General features: G+C 42.3%; 1 protein-coding gene across 1 annotated transcript; it reads left to right on the top strand.

Annotated features, from left to right (window-relative positions):
- Window positions 1-18,227: 18,227 nt before the first annotated feature.
- scoca (short coiled-coil protein a) lies at window positions 18,228-22,956 on the top strand. Its single transcript, XM_034601684.1, has 4 exons — window positions 18,228-18,363; window positions 19,557-19,628; window positions 19,724-19,804; window positions 21,285-22,956. Exons 2-4 carry the CDS (start codon window positions 19,610-19,612, stop codon window positions 21,425-21,427), a joined length of 243 nt encoding a protein of 80 aa, XP_034457575.1. The 5' UTR covers window positions 18,228-18,363; window positions 19,557-19,609; the 3' UTR covers window positions 21,428-22,956.
- Window positions 22,957-23,608: the final 652 nt, after the last annotated feature.

Raw genomic sequence — 23,608 nt, 5'->3', positions numbered from 1 at the left:
GCACCAGCAGGCCAAGACTTTCTGAAATGGAAACACATCTCAAGAGAATTATGTTACTCCTGCATCACCATTTGTTGATGAGATCCTTTTCCCTTTAGGGAGGTGGAACTCACAAAGATTAAATAACCGACTGAGATGTAAGACGTGCAACTCAACTAATAAATTTGCTTTTAAAGTTCCAGTAGTCATCGAATCATGTTTCTACAGTAGCCTACAATGGACAAACCAAACACTAGCTCTCTTATGTTACTTGAAGGCAAATGTATAGGTTCTCCTCATTGACTGTTAATAATGATGGACAATGTGACAGCTCCTAAAAAGTGAAGCCAAAGCATTTTGATTAGCCCCCTAGTAGCTGGCTTAAGTATAGGTATGTCCAAGTACTCATTCTCTGGTAAGTTTGGTTTTAATTAGTAATTTGATGCTATGAAAACGGGGGGAGATCAATAAAAATTATATTACAACTGTATGGCATTTATCATTCACTGTTGGCTCTGGAATTAGCACTGGATTATAATTTTCCTGCGTGTGATCAGTGACCATATGAAGTTTTCTCTCTTACCTCTCAGCCAACACGACTAAAGCTGCTTTCAGACGTGCACTGAAGTCCGGACATTCCCGGAAAGAGTCAGATGCTCCGAACATTTTTTCATAACTTTTCCTGTCAGCCCACTCGCAAATTGTCTGGAAAATGTCAAAGTAAGCAAATGTGAGAATACAGCAGGAACATTTTTGGAAAATTTACAGTGAGCGAGCGTGTTGATGATTTTTGTAACACGTGATATCTCAGGAGGAAAAAGAGGTGGTCTACTCGGCGACTAACATGTCAACTTGGAAAGACAACAAGCTTTTGGTGATAAGGACCGACGCTGGTGCCGATGAGTTGTAAACAAGAACACTTCTGCAGCGGACACTATATGTACAGTTATATATGCATGTCCTGCCCATGGGACCTGCCTCTGACATGCAGTATCCTGGCACAGCCCCCTCACCTGAATGTTCCAAACATTTTCCTGTGTATGTGTCTGACAAATTCTCTGAACACTTTCATGTCTGAAAATAGAATAAGGCTGATTTTCAGACTCCATCCTCCAAACTAGACAAGTCTTTGTCTGTATATCATTATGACAGCCTTGCAGGTCTCATCTTAGGTCTGATATCTTCATGTCTTCATGTCATGTTGCTCGTGGACTCATGGGAAATGGTGAAAAAGATCAGGATAACGTCAACAAAAAAGAAATCCCTCAGAAATCAATTGGGTGACAGCTCATTGAGTCTGTGAGTTGGACTCTGACGTGCTGCAATAACCGAAACTTAGGAATGCTATTGTTACCCAGACATACACACACAGTTACCACAATGTTTACTTCTTTTGCACGGTGCCGCGACAGTTGAAGAACTCGGGCTGGGAGAGGGGAGGAGGCGACCGCACTCGCTGTGAGGGCTGGAGATGAGATTGTTTTCTACCTAATCAGCTGTTTGAGAGGGGTCAAGAAGCAAAACAGAAAGGATTTGTTCGCTGAAAAATACAAAGTCACCGGAGAGTGTCTCTTTTTTTTTATCGTTACTGCTGATTATGGTGTGAGGACGTGGGGGTGGACTGTTAATGACAAGAAAGAGGCAGAGAAAAATTATCTCCCCAGTAAATACAAACACACACACAAATACGCACTTCCACTTGTGTGTGTCATGATGACAAAGGATGCTGGGTAATTATGCTAATGATGCCATAATGAGATGCATATGCCCTCACTCATTAAGAAATGACATCTTCTTTCCTTTCAAAATATGTAAATTTCTTAAGTACCATGTACATGCCACTGAGACATGCAAGGACACACACAGACAGACACACACACACACACACACACACACACACACACACACACACACACACACACACACACACACACACACACACACACACACACACACACTACCGACACATCTCTTTTGATAGTTGCCTGCATCTTAGCCCTGTATATATGCACATACACAAAAATAAAGTGCCTACAACTTTACAAACACAGAGATACTGTATAAACAAGAAGCACTATTTGCACATGAGAATGATACACTGATGGACACATGGAGTCAATGGGTTTGCAAGGATGTAACATTGGAGTTTTGTGAAAAGCACAGAAACAGACAGGCACACACACACACACCCATACTTAAAAATCAATGGATAAAATTGAATTTACAATAAATTTCACTGATAACTTTTTTATTCGACAAAGTCTGTGAAAAACCTAAGGTGTCCTGTCTGTGTCAAAACAACCAGGATTTCTGAGACACACAATTACACACACGCTGACACATGACGATGATGATGTCAGACTCCTCTATTTAGATCATAATATCTGTTTATGACCTCACGGTGCGTTTATGACTTTGTGACACCATCGAGACATTCCGTGTCTACATAGGTCAGCTGAAGCAAAGCCGCTACTGACTGATGTCAATAACTCAACCACAGGCACACACACACACACACACACACACACACACACACACACACACACACACATACACGCACACACACACATTGACTACCCAAATGCTCCCAGAATATCCCCTAATCACTGTTATTTGGCACTTTCTTGCTATGTCACGATGACACAACGCGGGGAGAACAATAAAATACGACTGCTCAGTCTTTGCAAAACAGAAAAACAGAGAGGTGGGTCACACTGTTCAGCACTGAGGCCAAGATGAATCATTCATCATTTCTTTTTTATTCCAGATTTAATGATTTCAAACACAATTTTTTGACAGTGTTGAACCTTACATTTAATCGCACAGCATGAAAAAGACAGGTGTAAACAGATGACTGCAAAATGTCGTCAAATAGAATCACATTTTCTGGAGGTTTGAAAGAGCAGCTGTTTGTGTGTTCTTGTGTGTTCTTCTCAAAGTCACAAAGGTGTCACCATAAAACAAGGAAAGTGGGTTGATGGTGAAGGAACTAGGATCAATGAGAGTAAAGTGCCAAACCCTTCTACCTGCTAAATGCTTGAAGAATCTGAAATTAACAATTTTGTAATAACAATTAACCCTTGTGTTGTTCCTGGGTCGAATTGACCCAGAGTGTGTGTGTGTCTGTGTGATCATCTGCAAGCCCTGGCCGGTCAAGGTTAGGGTTAGGGTGACCCAAGGATTGTCATTATCCAATTCTCCTGGGGTAATTGAGACCAATGGATTGTCATTCTCGATTCTCCGGGGGGGGCATTTAGACCCCCAGAGAGGGCGCTGTGGTGCTCTGTGGGGTCATTTAGACACACACCTGATTCCAATTGTAATCTAGGGGGGTACATTAGACCCACACAGAAGCCGGTGTGCCATTCTCCGTGTGCCACCCTCCCTGACCATGTCACGATGTCAGGTCAGGCGCATTTCACCAGAGAACAGGTTCTCCAACAGCTATTCTCCCAGCAACCATCCTCTGAACCCGAAGAGGACGCGAAAGAGCCAGACCGAGAAGCGGACGGACAAGCAGATGGAGAAGCAGACCGAGAAGAAGACAGAGACAACGGCGACGACGACTCCGACGACGACGACGGTGACGAAGACTACGACCCAGTGGGTGATGCTTCTGCAGATTCGTCATCCTTGGAAGAAGAAGAAGAAGGAGGACAAGGCCACGGCAGCACCACCACCACCACCGGACTCGTGGAAAGAGAGACCTTCCCGTCAAGAAACGGGGAAATAACATGGTCGCTGCTCCTCCTCCTCCTCCTCTGCTGCGGCTCAAAGCGGGGTCCCCCCGGGCCCCACGATGCACGCGACATCCCGCGCCGGTGACCTAGCCTCGACGTTCGCGCCGACGGTAGAGAACATCATCCTGGAGATGACGAATCGGGAGGGTCGTCGAAAATACGGCGACGAATGGAAAGGGATGGACGAGACCGACCTGCGCGCCTATGTAGGGCTGCTGATCTTAGCGGGCATGTACAGGTCCCTGGGACACCGAGAGCAGCCGGGCGATATTTCGTGCCACGATGCCCCTAAAACTCTTCCAAACATACTCCAGACTGCTGCGCTTCGACGACCGCGAGACGAGACGAGCCACGGACAAATTCGCCTCTACAACCCGAGGCCCGAAGTGACCGTGGACGAGCAACTGGTTCCGTTCAGAGGTTAATCTTTTTTTTCGTTTTTTTCAATATTATTATTATGTTATGTTATGTTATGTAGATAGCGGCTGCTAGTCCTCGTCCTCATCTCCTCTCCTCTCATCTCTTCTCCTCCTCTTCTTCTCCCTAGGCCGGTGTCCTTTCCGTCAGTACATGCTCAGCAAGCCGGCGAAATACGGGATCAAGTCGTGGGTGGCCTGCGATGCAAAATCCAGCTACGCTTGGAAGATGCAAGTGTACACCGGAAAGCCGAGCGGCGGACGCCCAGAACGGAACCAGGGGTTGCGGGTAGTGCTCGATGTAACGGAGGGACTGCACGGTCGTAACGTCACGTGCGACAATTACTTCACCTCCTACGAACTCGCGCGGCAGCTCCTGGAGAGGAAGCTCACCGTGGTCCGCACTGTTCGGAAGAACAAGCCCGAGCTCCCGACCGGGCTGCTCGCGGTCAAGGGAAGAGAGGTGTTCTCATCCAAGTTCGCATTCACGCCCACCGCCACTCTGGTTTCCTACATCCCAAAGAAAAACAGGAATGTGGTGCTCCTGAGCACGCGGCACGCCGAGGCATGCCGAGGCCGACGTCAGCGACCGCGAGGACGGGAAACCGGTCATCGTCCTGGACTACAACCGCAACAAAGGTGGCATGGACAACCTAGACAAGGTGATCGGAACGTACAGCTGCAGGATGACCGCACGCGGGCCCCTGGTCGTCTTTCACAACATCCTCATTGTCTCTTCGTACAACGCCTTCGTGATATGGAGAGAGATCAACCCCGACTGGATGCCGGGCAAGCATCCTCATTGTCTCTTCGTACAACGCCTTCGTGATATGGAGAGAGATCAACCCCGACTGGATGCCGGGCAAGCGGAACAAGCGGAGGGTGTTCCTCAGGCAGCTGGGAAAGGCTCTCGTGACTCCGTTCATCGCACGAAGGGAGCGCATCCCCCGCACGGAAGCGTCCACCGCGGTTGTGAAGGTAGTGAAAGCCGCCGCCGCCGCACGGAGAGCTTTTGACCACGACGACGACGACGCTCGACCCGAGCGTCTGGCCTCCTCCATAGCCCTAGCAGCAGCCCCACTCGGGGCGAGTAAGAGGAAGAGGTGTCAGATATGCCCCAGGAAAAAGGACTGTAAAACTCATACCGTGTGCCGCGGGTGTAACAAATACATCTGCAAGGGCTGCTCACGTGTCTATTGCGCTACGTGTGCGTCCTAATATGGGGTGGGCTATGTGAGGGGGCCAACAGCCGGGGGAAGCAGGGACAACACAAGGGTTATATAAATGACAATATGTGAGAACTTATTCACCTTATGTTGAGGTTTTATTGTAGCTATTTGTATTGTTTATGTGCGAGATGCATGTTTGTTTCATGTTTCATATTCTTTTTCATATAGGTGATAGATATTGTTCAGTGTTGTTAGGAAATACATACAGTATTCGCTGTTGGCTATTCCCAGGCTCCCCCTACAGGTGGGATTCACCATCGTAAATACGAGTTGTGGTCTGAGCCTCCCCTTTGTCTTGACTGGCTCAAAGCCATAATAAAAGACGGGAGAGGACGCAAAAAGTTGGCGTGGTCAAGTGTGGCTGTCACGACAATCAGTAGTGTCAAAATGTCAAAATGTCTGTATGAGTGACAGGATGGTGTGTGGAGTGTTGCATGAGATAAAGGAAAGACAAAGATAAACTCGAGGAGTGTGGAACACTAGAGGCAGAGTTCCCTCTTGAAATCTCTCCCCCCATCACGGCACAAATATACTGGGCAACGTACTACTACTACTATTGCCCTAGGTGTTCTCAATAATGTCTTGACAACACCGACTAGGCCAACTGATCAAAAGTGGAGATTTCACACATATATGACAGGTTTGAAATGTCTTTACCTGGGTTCTGATAATAAACTTGAGTCGACAAATTCTCTTACACAGCCTAATGTCAAGCAGAACAGCACAACAATGCCATGTCTGCATCTTTTGGCCTAGAGTGAAATATGCTCAGATATTGAGTCTTCGGTATTGAGTTCGGTTTCTTACTCAGTCACTTCCTCTTTTCCTCTTCTTCCAACAACGTCCCATTTTCTTTGGTGCCTCTGCCATGATGTCCACTATGAGAATGGTGAGTTACTTATAGTTAGCTACTAGCTTCGGCCTTGGTTGTTGGTGGGTGGCATTTGTTTTAAAGCAGATCCTTAAGTTCTAGCACGGTGAGTTATATAGTGCAAATCCGGGTGTCCAGGGGGCGCTGTGGCACTGGTGGTTTGTGTACCATCACAATATTTTTGAAGTTTTCGTTATTTTAAGGTATACAAACTACCTAGAGTTGCTTTGATGTATATTCCTTTTATATATCATGCAACACTGACCACTGATTTTTCTCATGCATCTCAAGTGCATTCACAACACCTGCTTGGCCTTGATCACCCTGAACCGACTGAAACACCTGTAAGTAAAATACTTTTAGATACATTTATAGACAGGACAGTTTTGACCCAGTCACACTCGGAGATACAGTTGTAGTCATTCAACACCATGCAGCTAATGGTGGTGGATGGATAAAAGCCCCGGCCCCTGAATCTTAGGGGCCCTACATGCATCTGTTGTCTTTGTGGAAACCTTTGTGGTTTCTAAATGTCACCTTTTTAAGCAATGAGATAAACAGTCTTGTTTTTTTAGCTCATCAAACCTGATTAAGTTCACTCCTGGGTTCTGAGGGAGCTCAGTGAGTCAAGGTATCATTAACAAGTCTTCCACCAAAAAGAAGGTATGAGAGTTGTCTTATTCAGTTGAAGGTTTAACATGAGATCTGTCAGTGATGTTGCAGTGAACAGAAAGATGATGTTGGTTCTGTGGACAGTTGTGCTGTTGACTTTATAGTATTTACTTTATCTTTATTTTATATTAATGGGGAACAAGGAAAAACTCCACTTTAAATTTCCAAATCAATTACTTCCCACAAGTTGTATCAAAAATAACCTGTGGTTTTAACCCTAACCCTTTTTGTGAAAGTAAAATACTAACATGCTATTCTTCAATTTGGTGTAATTTGAATAAAAGCCATTACTGGGTTCAAAACTTTCCAACAAGTCCTCTAAATTAAACAACAACCTACCTACATCATTGTCCATGCCCTGTGGAATAATACAGCTTCTTATCTGATGCATCAGTGGGATAATATCAATATCATTTGTCTTTGCCTGCAAAAATCGAATGTTCCACATCAATAAAAGAACAACTGTTGGGTTAGTTTAGGTGCAAAACAACTTGTTAGGTTTTAGTAAGATCGTGGTTTGAGTTTAAATAAGTATTTTTACAGAATCCACACAAAGTTGGCGAAATAGGATGAACAAGAAAACAGCCATAGTAACAACATTGTACTAAAGCTGTTCAAAATAGTTAGCCCTAGAGCTAACCTCACACTATATAAAGAGAACAAATGCATATCTTTTGTTGCATTTTATTTGTAGCAATATAAACCAAGTGAATCAAACAGCTTATGGCCCTCATAAACTGAGCTGAATGGATTTTTATTAATGTTGATAATGGATTTTATTTTGATGTGAGTTTTAAGTGTGCTGCAATTGCCATTCTGCCATCAATTTGTTGATGTGTGTAAATTTTTTCAACAACTCAGACATATCTGTCAGAACTTAATTATCTTCAACTCAGAATTACAAGTGCAGAGGTTGACACATCAGATTTTTGCTCTTGGCTGTGAAGGTAGCATTTTGTTTCAAGTTGTATAAGTTAGGGTACCTTTTAGGACAATGCTTTCTTGTTTGGTTCAGTAAAATAATGAGGAGGGGTCTTACATTAATGGAAATAGAGAAGGATCTCTGTCGACAAGAAATTACCATCAACTTCTTTTCACTTCCGTTTTTGCACTTGTCCTAACTTCTACAGCCACTAGAGGGCTCTGTCCTTTGAATATAATGTGAACTTATTGCATATGGACCAATGTCACGGTTTTTTCTCAATATGAGAGGAACACAAAAAAAGAACAAAAAGTTTCTAAAACATCAGTACTGCATCTTACACTCTTTCATTACTTCTATGGAAAATCTGTTTGTTATGTGTTACTGTGAAATGAATGCTGATTATACAGTATGTGTGTGTGTGTGTTTGTGGTCCAGGTATTACTCTTGTTGTGGGGACCTGGATCTGCTTTAACAGTCACATTATGGGGACTTGTCTTCCTTCTGGGGACAAAAAGTAATTTGCCATAGGTTTGGCAAGCAGTAGTTAAAGTTAAGGTTAAAGTAAATCTTTAGAAAATGAATGTAAGTCATTGTTATGTCCTCTGAAGTCATGGAGACGTTTGTGTGTGTGTGTGTGTGTGTGTGTGTGTGTGTGAGATTGTGTGTGTGCTCCCCCAGCAGAGTGTGTGTGAGTGAGATGAGATTCGGGCAGGGAGAATAGAATGAGGGAGAAGGGGGGAGAGGGGAGGTGAAGGGGAGGAAGCATGTATGGTGGAGATCATAAACCAACACTGTAGCCTCTCATGGCTGCCTGCAAAGCCTGGAGGGGACCTTTACTGGAACAGGATTGATAGTAAAATAACTATTTATGTTTAGGATTTATGACACTACATATAATATACTATGAAAATGGTTATATTTTTAAGTGATGAATATGTGAATGCATATGTTTAAACACCAGTCAGAAAAAATTATGCAATAGTCAGCCAGATTTACTTTGCTACATGAAAGTCCTCGGCAACTCCAAAAACTTGCATCATGAGTTGAGAACTGACATTAGAGTTGATCATATTTCTGCTCAAATCCACACTGATCCTACATCTTTGTGTGGAAATGTCAATACACCAACATTTTCTGTTGTATGTTAGTTTTGTACACGACGGCCAAGATATATTAGACAACATCTGCTGTTTCAACATGGCTCCTTGTTCTTCCTTTTTCGGAGGAAAACAAAATTTGATAATGAAAACAATATGCCATTATATCCTCACAGAGTAATCTGCCCCTGCAAAACTCCTTCTCATTGATCCTGACAAAGGCCAGACTGTAGACTGCATTTAAAGATCAACGACACATCTCCACTTCCTCCCACTAACTAGAAATGAGACCAAAATCTCCAGTATATGAGCACTGTCATCTTATGCCGATGAAATCATTTGGAGCTAGAGTCTGTGCAGTATGGATCAGAGGGATGGAGCCGCAGTATTGAGTTCCTGCACACGCTCAACCAATCAGGAGTCAGTCTCAGCTGTCAATCATGTTTTTATGACAACAAATGCATAATTAAAACCCCACTTACATGAAAAATGAACACTCTGACATACAAATACATATATCAATGTGATAAGAACTACCTAAAATGACAGAATAGCATCTTTGAGCAAAATCTATTTGATACTGTGCTTTTTTAATTGGTTCCATGTCCAATCCACTAACACGGTTTAGGCAGGATTTATGATGTATGGCAGCTAGCGACCAGGTGGCGTTTGAGCTCTTTGGTTTCACTTTGGGGAACTGTCATGTCATCCATTGTTATAAACAGTCAATGGGCCAGGCTGTCATCTCTGTACATTAACTATCTCAGCATGGCCGTAACATCTTTCTGAGTGAGTCAGTTGACAACTTGTCCTTGAACGTAACACCACTTCTTCAGACCAAAACACAAGGATAACTGTCCAGTAAAAAAAATGAATAATGTTTTTGTTTACTTCATGGTGTGTCTCTTCATTTTTCATCCATCCAATCTTTCTGTTGTGTACTTATTATCACAACCTCATGAAGCTGCTATGGTGTCTATAGAGTTCTAGTTGCTGAGCCTTGTGGAAAGAAGATGGCAGAAGAATGAACATTCTCTGTAACAGAACACGAGAGAGGCCTATTTGTTAGAACATACTTAAAAGTTACATTTTACCTAAACTAATTCGTTCAAGTTTTCACTAAAAAAGAGAATGTTAGAGAGGAGGCAATGACACACAGGACTGATAAGCAGCTGTAAAGCAACATATCCAAACACATACAACAGTATATCAAGTCATAACAGACCAATCTGATGCGTGTAGTATTGTATTGCAGTTAACTTGTGGCAGTCATGTGCGCCTAACATGATAGAGGTAAACACAGTGTAATGGCAAGGTGCTCTGACATATGTGTTCTGCATTCATTCAAATTCAAATAACTTATAACTAATTATTTATCCATTAGGAACTTACATGGTACACATACTGTATATTGCAACAACATGCATCATACTGCATACCCTGTACTACTACATCCAGAGGGCAGTCAACAGTGGCAAGTTCAGCTTGTAACTGTAAAAGTAATAAACAATAAATAGTATTAAAATGAACAGTGTTCAAATGAATAGATCACCCATTGATGAGTGTGATGGGTGAAGGCACAAAGCTTGATATGGTTCTCTTACTCCTGAATGTGAGGGATCTGTATCTCCAACCTGAGAGTGAGTGGCTGTCTTGGCTGTGTGATACTGTATGTGTGTGGTGCCCGAGGCTTTTCCATACAGTTGCTGTCTCTTCTGTCGTAACCTGAACCATCTCCTCATTATGAATCAGAAGAAAATGAAATGAATATATCAGCAGGTAGCAGCTTTTTGAAAGTGTCACATCTCACAAGTCTCTCCTGATGAAAAGAGGAACAACTGTTTCAAAAACAACCAGCAAATCAGTGAAAAGAGGAACAAGAAGAAAATACAATTATTATTTATCACTCTCTGTAGAATGTTGTGCTTGTATTGCTGAAGTTAACCCTTAGGGCACTATGGGGACAGTTTTATAATAAAGGGCAGATATCCAGTATCCAGAGGTAGAAAACTCAGATTAATAATATTGTGCGATGTTATAATTCTCACACAAACATGCATGTGCACATGTGAACTCAATGCGATATTACAAATGAAACCCCAATTTTGCTGTGAATTTTCTGAGCATGCGAAGCTCTCAGTGTGTGTGTGTGTGTGTGTGTGTGTGTGTGTGTGTGTGTGTGTGTGTGTGTGTGTGTGTGTGTGTGTGTGTGTGTGTGTGTGTGTTGCTAATCAGTGACATATACAAGGCTGTGATAATCTCGAAAATACAATATACATATTTCCCCCTAGTATTTGTGTTTGTTTTTCATATGGGGGGGATTTGAACACAACATTTTTGGGCAAACTGAGGGCTAATATGGATGATGTTCTCAGTCACAAACAGACAAGGCTGCTCGCTTACTGTTGTGCTTTTACTTTAATGCTATCTACACAGTACAATATCATTTTAGGTGACAAAGCCTACCCTTAAAACCCTGTTCAATGTAGGCCCCCAAGGTCCCTTTTGCCTGGGGTCCCTAAAGTGACAGCTGCCCTTAACTGTAAAAAGGGAACAAATGTTGTCGCTAATGTGGGACAGACACAAACAGAAACCTAAGATGAGACAGTTAATGCACCGAAACACAATTCAATTCAAAGATTTGGACAGGGAAGGGATTATTCTTACGTCATAACTAGTTTAATGATCTCAGTTTTCATAAATACATTTAGTTATTGGACAATTTGTGTGTGTTTGTGTGCGTGTGTGTATTTATGCAAAGAAATGTCTTCCATATGCAATGAACTCCAAAAACACAGCGATGTGGATTCATTTAGAGTTACACCTCAGTCCTGTCACAACACACCCACATAACCACTCTGCTTTTCCCGGCTGCTCAGTGACATACTTTAACTGTCCGTCACGTGTGCTGTGGCTGGCAACAGCAAAGTACAGTAACATGATGAGTTGGATTACAACCTGAGATATTTTTACTGTAGAGAACAATGGCCACTTTACACCTGAAGAGCTTGTTCCATATTTACAAAGGTGTTTTTAACTATGAGCATGTGTATAGATCTTTCCAGAGGGAGTTAGATGTGAAGGAAAGTCTCAGTCTTGGTCTTTAGAGATTCTATTTAAAGTTTGTTCAACATTCTGACTGGTGAAACCTCTACACTGAGCAGTTGAATAAATGAGGCTTGATCCAAATGAAAAGAAGATACTACTTTGGAAAAATGAAGGTAGAAAAGGGATAAGTGTGGAAACATAATTGCTGAACAGTCCCTTGAGGTTTTACCTGTGTTGTCTGCCAGAGAGATGTTAGTGACTATCCCATCATCCTCGTCTACGGCAGCCTCCATGTTCTGACTACCCTTGTCTTCCTCCAGCTTGGTTTCCTTTTGTCTTATTTTCGATGTCGTGTTTCGATTTTCTTGCCTTTGCTACTTTCCCTCTGTTTTTGTTTAAACTTGGCCCTTGCTCCTTCACTCTGTCTCTCCTGTCATCCCTTTGGCCCTGCCTCCTCACAAAAGCAAAACACAAGATGAACTGCCCCAGCAGAAAGGGGGTCAAAGTTTATACTCCAGTAAAGTCACGTGAAAATGAAGGCCTCAAAGACACACACACACACACACACACACACACACACACACACACACACACACACACACACACACACACACACACACTCACTGTAGTTTGCTGTTCAAACCAAAAGGCTTCAGTGCAGAGTTGACCTACAATGGCCGTGAAAATGAAAAACTGCAGTCATTGTTTGTGTGGGAGCAGGCTGCCCTCTTGTGGTTACTGTTGAACACTGCAGACAATGACAGCCACAGGCCTCAGGAGCTCCATTATGTTTCAACTCTGAGTCGCCTGCACTGACAAACACAGCAATGAAGAAAACCTCTGTTTGCTCTCATAAAAATCTGTCCCCTAAACTTGCACGAATCACAGCAGAATGTGCTGTTGTGGTCTGTTTGTGTTTCTCTGTGCAGGTTATGTTTTTATTTATGGATTCTTGTACATGCACACTGAGATCTGCAAGAGCATCCTCAGAGTCCACAGCTTTAGTCGTCACTATGGTTCTTCATACTATGTCGGCCATTGTAAAACTGATCTGAGATCAGCAGCAGTGCTCAGAGGGAGCTGATTGGCCTGCAGAGGGAAGGTTTGGATTACCAGCAAACTGTTATGTGTCCCTTCTCTGTGATATTGTTAACATAAATGTTGGGTTCACCCTGTGTTTATGAGGCAGGTGAATCCTGTGCAAACACACAGACACACAACTGACCATAAGCACAGACAATCACATATGAACAAGCAAACAGAAAAGAGCACAAATGCCCCAAAGATTAAACCTGTGGTGTCATTGTCTGCAGTGTTTAGCAGTAACCACCAGGGTGCAGCCTGCTCCCACACAAACAATGACAGCAGTTTTTCATTCACAGCCATTGTAGGTCAACTCTGCACTGAAGCCTTTTGGTTTGAACAGCAAACTACAGTGTGTGTGTGTGTGTGTGTGTGTGTGTGTGTGTGTGTGTGTGTGTGTGTGTGTGTGTGTGTGTGTGTGTGTCTTTAAGGCCCTCGTTTTCACGTGACTTTACTGGAGCATAAACTTTGACCCCTGATAGTGCTGGGGCAGTGCGTCTTATGTTTTGGTCCAGCTGTCACCATGGTGACCAATTCCCATGACGACTCAATAACCTGAGGCACCAGACAGGTAGGGCAGGTAAACGTGACGATGTGAATTATTCAGGCAGCAGGTTTGTGAGGAGGCAGGGCCAAAGGGATGACAGGAGAGACAGAGTGAAGGAGCAAGGGCAAAGTTTAAACAAAGAAAGAGGGAAAGTAGCAAAGGCAAGAAAATCGAAACACGACTGAGCGACACTGGGAGGTTAAAAGAAGACAAAAGGAAACCAAGCTGGAGGAAGACAAGGGGAGTCAGAACATGGAGGCTGCCGTAGACGAGGATAATGGGACATTCACTAACATCTCTCTGACAGACAACACAGGTAAAACCTCAAGGGACTATTCATCAATTATTTTTCGCCACTTCTCCCTTATAAAGTGGCCATTGTTCTCTACAGTAAAAATATCTCAGGTTGTAATCAAACTCATCATTTTATTGTACTTTTTGCTGTTGTCAGCCACAGCACACATGACAGACAGTTAAAGTATGTGACTGTGCAGCCGGGAAAAGCAGAGTGGTTATGTGGGTGTGTTGTGACAGGACTGAGGTGTGGCTCCGATTTAATTCACATCGCTGTGTTTGCATAAATACACACACACATACACACAGATAAATTGTCCTTAAACGAAATGTGTTTATGAGAACTGAGAGCATTTAACTAGTAAGTTATGACCTTGGAACATCCTTTCCCTGTATGTTAGCACATACACACTTTTCAGTCTTTGTCTCTGTTTATTACCGTCCAACATGAGTGACACACTGAAACAAACAGGTATAAGTATGAGGTGATGTTAAGGTGAGTTCAGGTTGGTGGTACAGGTTCTAAAATGTGTCTGTTCATGAGCCTGGTTATTAAATTCCAGCTGACCACAGGCACAAATATGTTAACTTATCACTAACAGACCTATAGACCTTATTGACACGGCAGTCGTCTTTTTCCTCTGACGTCATGGTCAGGGTGGGAAGCTCAAATTCAGTTGTGAACAGAGTAATGTTGTGCTGCAGTGATGTTTATAAGTCATGTTACCACAAAGAATTTGTCAAACAGTTTTCATTTCACTGATTTTAGTCAAGATTTGTAAATGTCCAATGTCTTTTCAGCAGCTGATCAGATTGGAAACAGTGAAATAAAAGCAGTTTGTCCGATTCTCTGTGTGTGATCACAGCAGTGCAACATTACTCTGTCCATAACAGAATTTGAGCTTCCCACCCTGACCAGGATGTCAAAGGAAAATGGCCGCCAAGTGAATATGGTCAATTGAGCCATCACAAATTAAGTTCACAGATAATGAACATACATAGTTGAGAGATTTATTTGCCCAGACTGGCAGGAATCGTGACAATGGGATGTCTTTTCTAAGCATATAAATCAGCATATATATGAAAAAACAAGATGATATTGCCAAAGTCACCTTATGCATTTGGACTTGAGTGATGCAAATATTCCCTCTCAAATTCACAGTTATTTCAATGATAAACCGAAACCAGTTAACACAGTAAATGTTTGGAACATCAGGGTCACAGGGCCCTTGGGCAGACTGCATGGTGATAGCAACAACCACATGTCTTATTAGAGCTTGTTGAATTCATACATTGTTACTCCATGTTCTTCTGCATTGTCCAGAGCCTGCAGTCTTTCAGTAACAGGCATCTGTATTTTCAGGTTGGCACAAAGAAAACTACAAAAATGTCAGGCAGTAAATACATGTAAAAGCTGGGAACATGACAAGAACAAAGAGGACTGAACTGAACCAACACGGAGGCACAGGTGTGACATGTTAAGGTGCAACAAAGAAGCAGGAGACAACAGGAAGTGAAGTGTCCAGTGATGACACACATGAGAAACAGGAAGTTAAGATCAAAATAAAATAGGAAATGACACAACATGAGGCATCACAAGAAAGTAACTAAACATGCAGAGACACACAAGGAAGGGTAACATTTACACACAGATTATACATCCAAAACACAAACATTCAAAGCAAACTACAAACACAAATCCATAGCATCAATCAAACGTCCAAAAAGTCTATCAAAAGTTCACAAGAGCATAATCATTAAGGGGCCTGTGAAGACATGATGGAAAGTTCTGTCTGTCGCTCAAGAATCAGAATGAACCCTTCATACTCCAACACTGTTTCCAAGGTAGAAGATATGATGACTCCTGTAGAAGTGACAGATCAATATCATGATCCTGTTCATTTTAGGCAATTGTACCTTGTCTTACATGAGTAACATTTAACAAATGTGTGTTGAAAGAAGACAAATAAAAAGTTTCGCTTACAAATAAAAGTAAAACACACTTTTGCTCAATTTTATTCAGTCAAGGATTTTGCCTCCCCAGCTTCACCTGGTCTGGTATAACTTTAGCTTTTGGGTGTGAATGCTAGCTACGTTAGCTAGATACAGACTTAATTATTCTTCGCCACTTCTGCTACCGTTAACTGAGCCTATATTTTGATATGTATCATTAAAGAGAAAAATCACAAAACACGTTTCTCTACATCTCTCTACGTCTTCTCTCACAGCTTTGCCATTACGAACATGTCTAACAGAAAGGCCTGCAGAGCCCATACAGTATTTAGAAATGTTAGCAGTTGGGCGCAGCACTGTTTTCACAGTTTTAGCCAGCGACATCTCACAGGGTTTGGGAATCAGACAGGAAAGGGAAAGATAGGCTGAGAGAAAGATGGAGGCGGAATAGTCTGGGCATGGAAGTGTGTTCGCTGAAACAGCAGCGTCTCAAGGGTTTGGTTTGGCTAAGGAGAGGAAGGAGCATATGGAGCTGAGACAGTGCATGCGCGAACACACACACACACACACACAAAAACAAACACACACACACACCCAAAAACACACACACACACACACACACACACACACACACACACACACACACACACACACACACAAGTCGAGGGACTTACATTGACTTACATTGATTTCCTGAAGACTTATAACCTTAAAGGGATAGTTCACTGAAAATTGAAAATTCACTCATTCAAATAAAACAACAGAAAAAAAGCATTAAATTCCTCCATACTGCTCCTGTGGTCATCAAAGTGTCTGTAATCCCCGACATTCATATTCGACTCGAAACAGCGTCATTTACACCATGTTTTTAGCCTAAATGTCCGCCATTATTCTGTTATTGGTACCATCAATAGATCTGCTGATGAAGACCGTAGGGGGAGAGAGGGAGTGTAAGTCCATGTGTAGGAGGTATGTGAGGTAACTTGGTGATAAATTATCAGTGGCTTTAAAAGATAACAGAAGGATTATGAAGTTGATGCGTTGTGATACGGGGAGCCACTGTAATTGAACAAGCAGAGGATTGACATGTTCAGTGGATTTTGTACATGTAATGATCCGTGCTGCAGAGTTTTGGATGAGTTGGAGTTGGTGAATGAGTTTGTTGGGGATGCCAGTAAGGATTATCAATGCGTGATTTGACCAGGACATAAACAAGAACTTCTGTAGAGTGCTGTGTTGAGGCTGGGCGTAATCTGGAGATGTTTCGTAAATGGAAAAAGGCAGTCCGCGATACATTATTTATATGGCCGGAGAAGGAAATAGTACTGTCCATGATAACACCAAGGCTCCTAACCTGTGTGGAGATGGGTATGAGGGCTTCAGCTATGGGGAGTGAGTGGATATTCGTTTTTGAAAGTGTGGATTTGGAACCAATGAGGACTAGCTCAGTTTAGTTACTATTGAGTTTTAGATGGTTGTTTGTCATCCATGTCTGTGGGTCCTTGAGACAAGCAGTGAGGGTACTTGGGGGGAGAGTAGATGTGGGCTAAGTGGACACATATCATCAGCACAGGAATGAAAATGGATACCATGAAGATGTTGCCAAGAGAACCTTGCGGAACTCCGTGGTGGACTATAGAGCTTTCTGATCAGTAGTTCAAAAATGTGTACGTACTGTGTCCTGTCTGTAGGAGACTAACCATTTAAACACAGTGACTCTGATTCCAAGGCTGGCAAGATGGGATATGAGGAGCTGATGGGATATGACATCGAAGGTGGCGGTGAGGTCAAGAAGGATGAGGAGGGAGAGTTGACTAAAATCAGCTGCATGGAGGAGATCGTTGGTGATCTTAACCAGGGCAGTTTCTGTGCTAGGTTTGGTGGGGAAGCCTGATTGTAATTGTTTGAAGAGGTTATTGCTCTGGAGTTACCTTTGGAGTTGAAATGTGACTACTGTCTCAAGGATTTTGGAGATAAATGGTAGATTGGAAATAGGCTAGTAGTTGTTTTGGTCGTTGGAGTCTAGTCCAGGTTTATTTAGGGTTGGTTTGATAATGGCAACTTTGATTAAACCTTGGTCTTAGTGTCGAGTCGAATTTGAATGTCTGGGCTTTAGGACACTTGGTAGTACGGAGCAGTGTGGAGGCATTTTATGTTTTTTTCCTGTTGTTTTATTACGTTTGAAGTTTTGATCACCAGTTACTTCAATTGTCTCTGCAACACTGTTGTTACCCCTAAAACTCCAAAAGTGTTTTGTGGACTCAAACACTTCACCCACCCCTCCATCGGCACGGTGGTGAATAGATGAGTTAATTTTCCATTTAAGTCAATGAGTGTCTTCACAAGCATAGAAAGACAAACGTGTGTGTGTGTGTTTGTTGCGCCCCCTGTCGGTGAGTGTGCTGACGTGCTCTCAGTGAGGTCGTGATGACGACATCGACGGTGCAGTCCAGCTAACATCAGCCCCTCGGAGCCTTCGGTTCGTTTACTGGGTCATTTCTTACCTTAGGTGAGTTGAAACGGGCCACTTGTGTTGTTGTTGTTGTGTGCACTTCTAAATGCTGTGTAGTTAACCTCCAACCAGCTTCTCTGATCAAATTTAAAGCTAAACGTAGCTAGCTAACAGCAGCACCGTTAGCTTGTGGGCGTTAGCAACGAGTCCCCGGCCTATGTCGTTTTTTAATTGTAATTTAGTCAATGAGTTGCTTTTGAATATGAGCCTAAGTACGCTAACTAGTTATAGTTACTGCTAGTGAGACACAAACCTCACACTTGGTGTTGTTATTGTTCTGTTTAGCTAACGAGAGAGCTGGGTTACGCGTCCATTATCGGACACCCCCGCGTGTGATCCGCTATTGATCATTAGGTTTGATAGATGTTTTCTGACAGTCTCCCCGCCGATCGACCCATGATCTCCTTCTACGTGTGACAGTGTATTTTCAAGTGTAGCATGGATGCTTGCGTGTTTCCATGGTGTGACATGGGAGTCTGTTTACGGATATCGCACAGTGGGAGGCTTGTTAAGCCGAGATGAAGATGGATCAGTAATCGGTCATCAAGATGATCTAAATCCTCAGGAGTAAGAGATCACTGACAGAGACACTGGCTGCATGATGTGGAAATGTGTGAGTTTATTAGGTGCAGGGATAGCGCCTCAGCACTGGGCAACAGCATCATCACAGCCTGGGTGCGGTGCCTGCTTCCAGCCAGACACCACGCACGCGCACAGACAGACAGACAGACACAGAGGCAGGACTTCCACATCTGGACAAATTCTCGGTCGCATTCTGAAAATACTGGAGCGAGGACACAGCCAGAATCCGCCCAGATGTGGAAGTGTATGGGTTTGACTGGGGCTGAGAACACAGGTGCCTGAAGCTTTCACTAGAATAATCATGCCATCTGATTTAGCTTAGAATCAACAACGTGTCACCTCTGCTAACAAGAAAACAGATACACTTATATGGAAGTAATCTTTAAATATATGTAAAAAAGGCCTCTTTCACACAATTCCCTTTATCGGCTCTCTACTTAATTCATTGGTCATAATTTACAACATCTGTCTGGACCAGAGTGGCAACTCTTTTTCAAAACAAGCAATGATGGAGAAATCCTCAAGTTCCTGTATTTGTGTCTTACGTAATTCCATCTTATCATCACTGCTATAGCTGCTTTAATGGAGCTCTTCCACTTCTTTTTCAGAGGACGGTGAATCTGCAGTCCTGTATACTAAACAGGAGAACGAGCTTTCCATCATGAACTGCGACATAGATGGTACGTCGGCTCACATGTGCAAAACAGTATGAGAACATGAGATATGTGTTGTATTTGTGTCTAAATGTTTGTCACACTGTTTGTGTGTATTTTAGGAGACATGGAGAACCAGGTGGAGATGGAGGAGAAGACGAGGTTAATAAACCAAGTTTTGGAGCTTCAGCACACACTTGAAGGTAAAACACACACATCACTCTGTATCTGTGTCTTCTCTGGGGTGGTTTGTTAAAGGCTCCAGAATACAACAGATCTAACTGGAGGGTCTGACTTGTTAACAGTCAGACCCTATTTTAATCATTTGACATCAGAGGGAGCACTGTGTGATATGAAGAAAATCACATACCCTGATGGAGGTCATTTCATATCCAGACCACGTAAAATTTGGGATTTGTGACAATGAAATAAATGAATAATAGGAAACAATATACATTTCCTGTTGTCTCACCATATACATCATCATCATATCTCACCTGATGAGAAATCTCTGAAAGTCTCTCTACTCTCGACCTTAGTATGTAAAGTGCCTTGAGATGATGTATATTATGAATTGGCGCAATACAAATAAAATTGAATTGAAAGTCTTAAATGTAACTTGTAGAAAACTGTGCTTGGATGATACAACTTTCACGTCCCAGTTCTACACAGACGACCTCAAACACTGTTTCAGCATTGATGTTTGAAAATGCTGCACGTTTCACTCTGTGCTGCTGCTCTTTTCTCTCCGCTGCTGCTCTGCTCTCTTGATATAATCATCAGTGCTAATGCACTCACCGCACTTCTGCTTTGCTCGGTCTCATCCCTCGTTCACACACAGAAAATACCACGGAGATAAGCACGTGGTTTTGTTCAGTAGATGACAGACAATCTCAGTTCAAGTGATGATAGTTTGAATGTGATGGAAATCTTTTTCACACAACAGTCAACATCATTTAATGTTTAGTGTTGTGACAAGAAAACATTGAGTAAACTATTGTCTGTACTAGTGGCTGTTTACTCCCTTACTTTACTTTAGTTTATAGGGTTATTGGTAAAGCTTACCTCACGCATGCCCACTGTTGCTTTGTTTATGTCATTGCACTTGTGTGCCAGAAAGGACTTTCTTGGATAAGGTGACAAAACAGATGTCAAATAACTATAAGACGAGATATAAGTGAAGAAAAAGATGAGCTACTTTTGTTTCGAAGTTACTACGGCCAATAAGCTCACTGAACGTGCTCATTAAGTTCTTCTCTGGTGACAAATGGTTGATGTACACTTTATGGCCACCTACTGGCTCGGCATGCTTGTTTGCGCTTTTGCAGTCGTTTCTTTGTGGTCTCGTCTGGATGAAATATTTTGTTTAATAAAAACGTTTGTGGTTGGGGATAGTTTTTTGAAACTGAGGGGAATATATCCTTTCAAAAAGATATCCACAGTAGTGTAGACAAGGCCTTTGGAAGATTTATCAGCCACACTTATTGTAGAATCAGCCAGTGAAGCTAAAAAAAACTCTAAAATGTAGAATAAACTTAAATGTTGACATGAGTCATCTATTGGTTGAGTAGCTTCAGAATGCTCTCTCATACTTCTTTCTCTTTTCTACTGTAAACTGAGCCTAAGAGAGGGCAAGTAGATAGCACACGTGTTACAGTTTCCTGTCGTCAATTTCTGTTCCAGACCTGTCGGCACGAGTCGACGCAGTCAAGGAGGAAAACCTGAAGTTGAAGTCTGAGAACCAGGTCCTTGGTCAGTACATCGAGAACCTCATGTCGGCCTCCAGCGTCTTCCAGACCACCGACACTAAGAGCAAACGGAAGTGAGCTGTGAGCCGATATAAAACCTGAGGTCCCAGGTCCGCGGCTGGGAGAGGAAACCCAAGACATGGAGAGGGGTTTGTTTTCTCAGCGGACCTGACTGTTTCCTGTAAACTCTCTTACCTGAGTCCAAACTAACTAAATCATTCAAAACATTAACTGACTTTATCGCCTGTCCAGTGGCTCAGAAATTGATAAATATCATGTTTGTGTGGCCCCAGGTCTTTTTGGCAGACAAGGTAGTTTTTAAGTGTTTTAACGTGTTTAAGGATCATTTGTACCATGAGTTTCTTCTTCGTCTGTAAAATAATTCTTAGCTTTGTTTCGCCTGCTTGGTTTTCAGTTTGAGGACAACTCTGACATTTCTGTGGTTTTTCCCCAACATTCTCACAGTGTTCTCGTCCCGGCTGATCTGTGAGTGGGCTAAACCATTAAAATTACAAATAACTGTTGGACCACCAACCTCACCTTCAACACTGATTTATTTAATTTATTATTGTACAGTATTTTCTACGTCAGCTGGAACTGAGTTTGTAGTAGCTCTCAGATGTCATGGTGTCTGTGTAAAGCATGACCGTATTCCTCCAATTAAAAGCTGAGAAACTGGACAGTGTTACTGAAAATGAAAAAAAACCTTATATGGCATGTGTGAGTCATACAACTCTGAAATGGTTTTAATGGTTTAGCATATCTAATGAAATTGCATTAAAATAATAGTCATTGAAATTAACTTGTTAACAAATAGTATGTGGATACAACTGTACATACACGGAGAGCTCTGCATCAGTGAAAGTAAAAGCACAGTGAAACTAAAGGTTTTGTTAAAAAGCACTCCTTAAAGGTGTAAAGCTTGACTAACATCAGTGATGGTTTGAATTGTTAGTGATGGAGTTTGAAATCACCAAGACACTGTTCAGACCTGGTGTTAATATCCGTCCTCAGAGATCTGATCAGAAGTAGACAGCTTAAAATACGTGTTTCACACCTGAAATTAAGATGTGTCCTGAATGTGTCTCACTTCCCTGCTCTATACACAAATAATCATGCACGTCATTTATGCTCATGAAGTCGAAATAATGTCATTTTAACCCAGTCTGAGTTTACAGATGTGTCTGGTGTCGGTATGAGAGACACTGAGTTAGCAGCGACTGAGTGATGTTCGTGGTGTTGGAATAATTGGAAAAATTTGTTCCCAACTGGGAAATTTCATGTTAATGCCACCTCAAGTCAACCTGGAGAGCCCCTGAATAATTTTGGGATACAAGTTGTGTACTTCATCATAAACTAATGAACATAATTTTACAATCAGCTCTAAGTAGTAGCTTTTAATGTGAACTACCTGTCCATCCCTTACACTACACTTTTTAGTCAATACAGATGTTCTTATGATTAATGTTCAGACGTTTTAAAGTATTTAAATATGCCTGTCTCACCTGATCCTTTTTTTGCTCTTCGTTGCTATGAAAATATTGGAAAGAGGTGTCACTGTTTTGTTTAAATGCGCTAAACACATAAATGAAACACATTTAGTTTTACACCGTTAATGTTTTTCTACATTCTGACTTGGAAACACAAGTCAGGACAACAACGCAACAACTCACAAAATGGGAACCTCTGATGAGCATGTGAATGCACAGTAACTCAATTAACTGTGTGCAGCTCTGCTACGGAATAATATTTCTAAAATAAAAGAAATCAATGTGGTCAACGTTTGAGCACTGAGAATAAAAATACTGACAGTTCATTGTAAAACTGGAGCAGGTCAGAGGTAGACCGGTTAGTAGGCTCCTTTCACGATCCTTCATTTGTGGTCCAGGATGCATTTGTGCAGACACAAAATAATGTGGTCACACCTCGGAATGTGATCAGATCTAAGGACAGGGTTAGGACGTTTGGCTACGTTCACACATGTACTAAAAGCTGACCACTGGATCACTGAGGACAGATATTAACACCAGGTCTGAACAGGGTCCATGACAAAAGACTTTGTCTGAGCTTCAAAGTATCTGCAACCCTTTAAAATGATCAAGTCATACATTCATACGTGACTTTAATGCAAAATTAATGGAGTCAGTGATTAGGTCACAAAGACAAACTCTGTATGTTAGTTTGTGTCCTTCTGCTGATATAGTGACAGGGAGGAGGAGATTAGGAGCAAAAAGAAAAAAATAACCAGATACTTCCTCC

The sequence above is a fragment of the Hippoglossus hippoglossus genome, chromosome 1 (genome assembly GCF_009819705.1).
Source record: "Hippoglossus hippoglossus isolate fHipHip1 chromosome 1, fHipHip1.pri, whole genome shotgun sequence".
Classification (NCBI taxonomy): Eukaryota; Metazoa; Chordata; class Actinopteri; order Pleuronectiformes; family Pleuronectidae; genus Hippoglossus; species Hippoglossus hippoglossus.
Note: the sequence above shows the minus strand (reverse complement) of the source record. Positions and strands in the feature narration are given on the sequence as shown.

What these genes read in the sequence shown, in the direction of transcription:
- scoca (XM_034601684.1), top strand. An exon ending in GCTTCAGCACACACTTGAAG is followed by an intron (nt 19,805 to 21,284) that starts GTAAAACACACA and finishes TTTCTGTTCCAG; the next exon opens with ACCTGTCGGCACGAGTCGAC.